This window comes from Neophocaena asiaeorientalis, unplaced genomic scaffold (genome assembly GCF_003031525.2).
Source record: "Neophocaena asiaeorientalis asiaeorientalis breed wild unplaced genomic scaffold, Neophocaena_asiaeorientalis_V1.1 scaffold1408, whole genome shotgun sequence".
Classification (NCBI taxonomy): domain Eukaryota; kingdom Metazoa; phylum Chordata; class Mammalia; order Artiodactyla; family Phocoenidae; genus Neophocaena; species Neophocaena asiaeorientalis.
Genome location: NW_020173517.1, coordinates 4,808 through 9,408, shown reverse-complemented (window position 1 = coordinate 9,408; position 4,601 = coordinate 4,808). Strand labels below are relative to the sequence as shown.

Genomic DNA, 4,601 nt, shown 5'->3' with positions numbered 1-4,601 from the left:
ATACCAAGTTCTTGATGGTGGCTATCTTTCTCATTGTTGGTGAGAGTGTAAAATGGGACAACCCTTATGGAAAACAATATGAAGTTTCCTCAAAAAATTAAAAATGTAACTACCATGTGATCCAGCAGTCCCACTTCTGGATTTGTATCCAAAAGAATTCAAAGCAGGATCTCAAACAAATATTTCCACACCCACATTCATCATAACATTATCCAAAATACCCAAGATGTAAAGAAACCCAAACGTCCATCAACAGATGAACGGATAATGGGGTCTATAAATACAATGAAATATTTCCTTCCTTGAAATAAAAGGAAACCATGTCTCATGCTACAACATGGATAAACCTCTAAGACATTATGCTAAGTGAAATAATCCACTCATAAAAGGACATATCATAGCCACTCACATGAAGTATCTACAGTAGTTAAAATCATAGAAACATACAAAGGTGATTGTCAAGATCTCAGGGAGGAGGAGGGAGAATTAGGGAGTCTCTGCTGTCCCAACCCCCGCCTGGGTCCTGGGGAAGGAATCAGAACTCAGAAGCAGTAGAAGAGGCTTTGGCCAGCAGGGAAGGGGGGGTGAGGCCCAGGGCGGGTTCACAAAGGATCAGAGCATCTGAGTGCGTTAGGAGGAAGGGGCTTCAGAGGTGGGCCAGACAGGCCATGACGGGGGCTAAGCAGACTGGGAGGGGGAGCAGTTCAGGGAGACAGCAGGGGTCTGCTCCCTGCCCCTCATTGTTTGCTTGTCTCACCCTTATGAGTGGGTCATTTCCCCTGCTCTGATGATTCAAAGTCTCTGCCGGCACCCACAGGACAATGACTGAGGCCTCCACACTCCTCAGCATGGATCCCAGCTCCCACCCAGATCTGGGGCCACAGACACCTCTCCCCCACCACTGCTGCCCCTGTGAGCAAGCTGTTCTTGTGAAATAGGGTCATAGTTTGTTAGGAGGAACTGTTTTATATGGGCATACAAATCAGTGTTGATACCAATACACACACATGTCCAGCCATGGGTGGAAAGGGAAGGGACAGTATAGTTCTGGGGTGTCTTTGCACACCCATAGGCCCCTAAGGCCAGTCCCCACAGCCACAGCCAGATGGGTCCTCCTCCTTCAGTTGAACGAGATGCTGCTGCACAGAAATCCCACAAGTTCCACAAAGGGGTCCAACTGTCACTATCCTTATACACACCTTTCACGGGTGCTCCATGAATTTTCCCACACCGATTCCCCTTGTTGCATCCTCATTGGGATTAAGAGGTAGCTGCGTCCACCACTCTCCACATTGCAATAATCCCAGTGGGACTAGAGGTTGCTCCCGCTACGATGAGGCAAACAGTCCTGTCCCCATGGACAAGACTTTTCCTCTCTGGTCAGGCCACCCACACAGGAGACCCTGGATGAGTGGAGGGTCATCCCAGCGCCATCACCTGGCCACTTCAGGGATGCAGAGAGAAGCTCCATAATGACAAGGGCTGTGTCCAGGCTCCATCCTAGAAACTGGTGAGTGTCCAGAGGGCTGAAAGGCACAAAAGCAGCTCTGCCTCCCCAGAAGGTTCTGGGATGCAGAAGATGGTACAGATGCCCCAGAAGGCCCCTAGCCAAGCAGGCTTTACATAAGGGGATGATGAGGGGTCCCTGGGGAAAGTGAGAGCTGTGCGTTCCCAGGGCCAGCCTGAGGAGTCCTTACCTATGTGGAGGAAAGGTTTGGCCACCTGTAGATCCAGAGCTCCTGTGACCTCCCTCATCCTTCCTTTCTCTCAGGATCACTCTCTGTGGAGCAACTCAACATGAACAAGAGGACAGTGGCCTGAGAGCATTTCCCACCAAAACTATCTTTATTCACAATTTATATACATCACTCCAAAGATCCTGCTCCCACCCACACCTGGCCACACCCACCTCTCCCACCTCCCTAACCTCCCACAATCCCGCTCCCTCTCCCCACCCTGGTGGTCCTGCCCTCCCTCCCTTCCCCCCACATCATCTAGGATCCGCACTGGGATGATGAGGAGCCCCTACGCTCCCCTGGGAGCCGCCCTGGAGGGCCGGCCCAGCTGTTCCCTACTGGCTGCAGTGCTTCTTCTCCTCTTCTTACTCTTCTCTGTGACACACGGGTCACGCTTTCTCTTTCTCGGCTGTGAGGGGAGAGCCGGCCCCAGAGCCAAGGCTGGCCTCCCAGACACCCGGAGGCCAGCCCCGGGGATGGGCAGCTTCTCAGCAGCGGCTGGGTGTCCAAACAGAGCCCGCTTCCTCGACTTGGGAGCAGCTGGTGGAGCTGGGCTGAGGCCTCTTCTCTGAGGGGAGGGGGCGTGGGGAGCACTCTGGGCCCGCCAACCTCCAGGGGAGGCCAGGCCTGAGGCATGGGCAGGACTCTGGGGCACCCAGCAGAGAGCCGAAGAGGAAGGCCAGGCTGGGGAGTTCCTCCTCGTCCTCACCGGACCCGTCCCTGGGCCCTCAGGCCTCCCGAACAGGAGAGGCCTCTCTGAACATAGACGCATCCCTGGGTCCCCGTAGAGGGCCAGCGTGCCTTTGACCCTGGGGAGAGGATGGAGAGACCTCCTGACGTCCTTGAGAGGAAATAAAGGCTTTGGGCCTGCACAGGCCAGTGTCTCTTTGGATGAGCTTACGAGGAGCCTCAGAATCAATCTCTGGTGGGCAGGCTTCATCACTGACCCCTAGATGGGGGTCTTGGTCGTGCCTCTGGGCACCTTGGCCAGCGTCGGACTCAGAAGGACTTGAGCCCATTCCAGGTGCACTGGGACTCGGGGCTGCCCGCACACCCTCATCCTCTTTCAAGGCCAGGAGTTGTTTCTGTACCAGCTGGTAGGAGGGAGGAGGACAGTGACGGACAGTGACTCCAGAACTTGAATATAAATACAGACACTGTGACATTCCTGCCATCCTCCTGCACCTTATTCCCAGCTTTGTGCCCTTCCCTCCCCTCCCGGCTCCCCATCCTCTCCTTCCTTTCACCCTGCACTGCACCCACCCCGGAACGGGCCCTTCCCCATGCCAGGCCTCCCAGGCAGGGGAGGGATGGACAGCACCAGGTGGCCCTCCAGTTCTGGGGCCCTACCTCTCCCCTGTTCACTGGGGTCCCTCCGTGCACTGGTCTTCCTGGGTGTCCCTTGTGTCCCCTGTTCTACCGGGGATCCCTCCCTCCTCTGGACCCCCTGGGAAATCTGGGTTCCCCTGTCCCCTGGATCACCTGGGGTCCCCCTCCTGTGGGGCTCCCTGGCTCCCTGAGTGTCCCTCTCCCTCCTCTGGCTCACTTCTTTGGGGGTGAGCCCTTCTTCCTGCTCCAGCTCCTCCGCTAGGGCCAAGAGATCCAGCTGTGGGTCTGGGGAAAGCAATTCTGCCAGGAATCGAGGGTGAATGACTGCCTCCACCTCGGACAGAAAGAAGAGGCTGTGAGCATCCTTGGCCAGGAGTAGCCTGTGAGACAAGAAGACCTGGAGGGAAAGTGAAAAGCAGAGACCCACCCCACTCTCCTCCACAAGGCGGGGCTGGTCAGCACACACACACACACACACGCATATACACACACAAACATGCACATACACAGTCACATACAAAAGAGCACATATACAGAGGCACATACACAGACACACAAAGGCATACACACAAAGAGACACAAACATGTACACACATACATCTGCGTAAACCTCCCCTAACACCAGGCTCAGGAACAAGGAGCTGAGCTTAAGTCCCAAAGGCCTGAGCAGAACCCAGATCTTGGGTGCTGAGTGTTCCATGCCTCTTGTAGACCCCAGGCTCCATGCCTATCCTACCTTGGTGACAAAGTCCTCCTGGGAACACAGCTTGTCAATGTAGCTCAAGAGGCCCGGGTCCGAGTAGATGCCGTCCTCTTCCTGCTTCAGCTCATTTCCGTCCTCTCCACCTTCTGCATCTGACTCGCCTGTGGCTGAGTGGACGGGCCCCACCAGCGCATCCATGATGTCCATATACTCCCTCACAGCCTCAGGGGGAATCTCCTTAGGTGCCTTGGGCTCTGGGGGCTGCTGGGACCTGTGTGGCTTTGGGTGGGAGGGCTGGGCCCTGGGGCCGGACATCCTGGGAACACAGGCTGAGACAGAGCAGGAGGAAGGGAAGGAAGGTGAGGGACTCCCGGTCCACCTCCTGACCACCAAGTGCACGTTGGAGAGGGCATTGTTTGGGGGACATTGCTGTGGGTGTAGGGGGGTCAGGACCACCTGAAGCCTCATGCACTGTTGGAGAGGGGAGGTAAGGGGGGCATCTAAGAGAGTCACAAGTAAGGAAGTGGGGAACCTCCAATTTTCTAGGGGTCTGTACCAATTCTTATGTTGAAGCCCTAACCTTCAATGTATTTGGAGATAGGGCCTTTGGGAGGTAATTAGGTCATGGGAATGGAGCTTTCATAATGGGTGTAGTGCCCTTAGAAGAAAAGACACAAGAGAGATCCCTCTTTCTCTCTGCCACATGAGGACACAGTAAGACAACCATCTGAAAAGTAGGAAGAGAGCTTTCACCAGGAACTGAATATGGCACCTTGATCTTGGCCTTCCAACCTTCAGAACTGTTAAGAAATTACATCTGTTTTTCAAGCCAC

At 54.9% G+C, this 4,601-nt stretch overlaps 1 protein-coding gene across 1 annotated transcript; it reads right to left on the bottom strand.

The window, feature by feature from the left end:
• Positions 1-2,025: 2,025 nt before the first annotated feature.
• Positions 2,026-4,083, bottom strand: LOC112401409 (NUT family member 2F-like). The gene is made up of 4 exons (XM_024747646.1): positions 3,802-4,083; positions 3,283-3,399; positions 2,684-2,830; positions 2,026-2,382 (listed from the first exon to the last, which is right to left on the bottom strand). The coding sequence occupies exons 1-4, from the start codon at positions 4,081-4,083 to the stop codon at positions 2,026-2,028; spliced, it is 903 nt and encodes a 300-aa protein (XP_024603414.1).
• Between the last annotated feature and the right edge of the window lie 518 nt (positions 4,084-4,601).

Excerpts from the sequence above, each read along its gene's own strand:
- LOC112401409 (XM_024747646.1), bottom strand. The coding sequence starts at position 4,083 with ATGTCCGGCCCCAGGGCCCAGCCCTCCCACCCAAAGCCACACAGGTCC. Across the intron at positions 3,400-3,801 it reads AGGAGGACTTTGTCACCAAG|GTGGAGGCAGTCATTCACCC; the intron begins GTAGGATAGGCA and ends TTTCTGTCCGAG. Across the intron at positions 2,831-3,282 it reads AAGGGCTCACCCCCAAAGAA|CTGGTACAGAAACAACTCCT; the intron begins GTGAGCCAGAGG and ends CCCTCCTACCAG.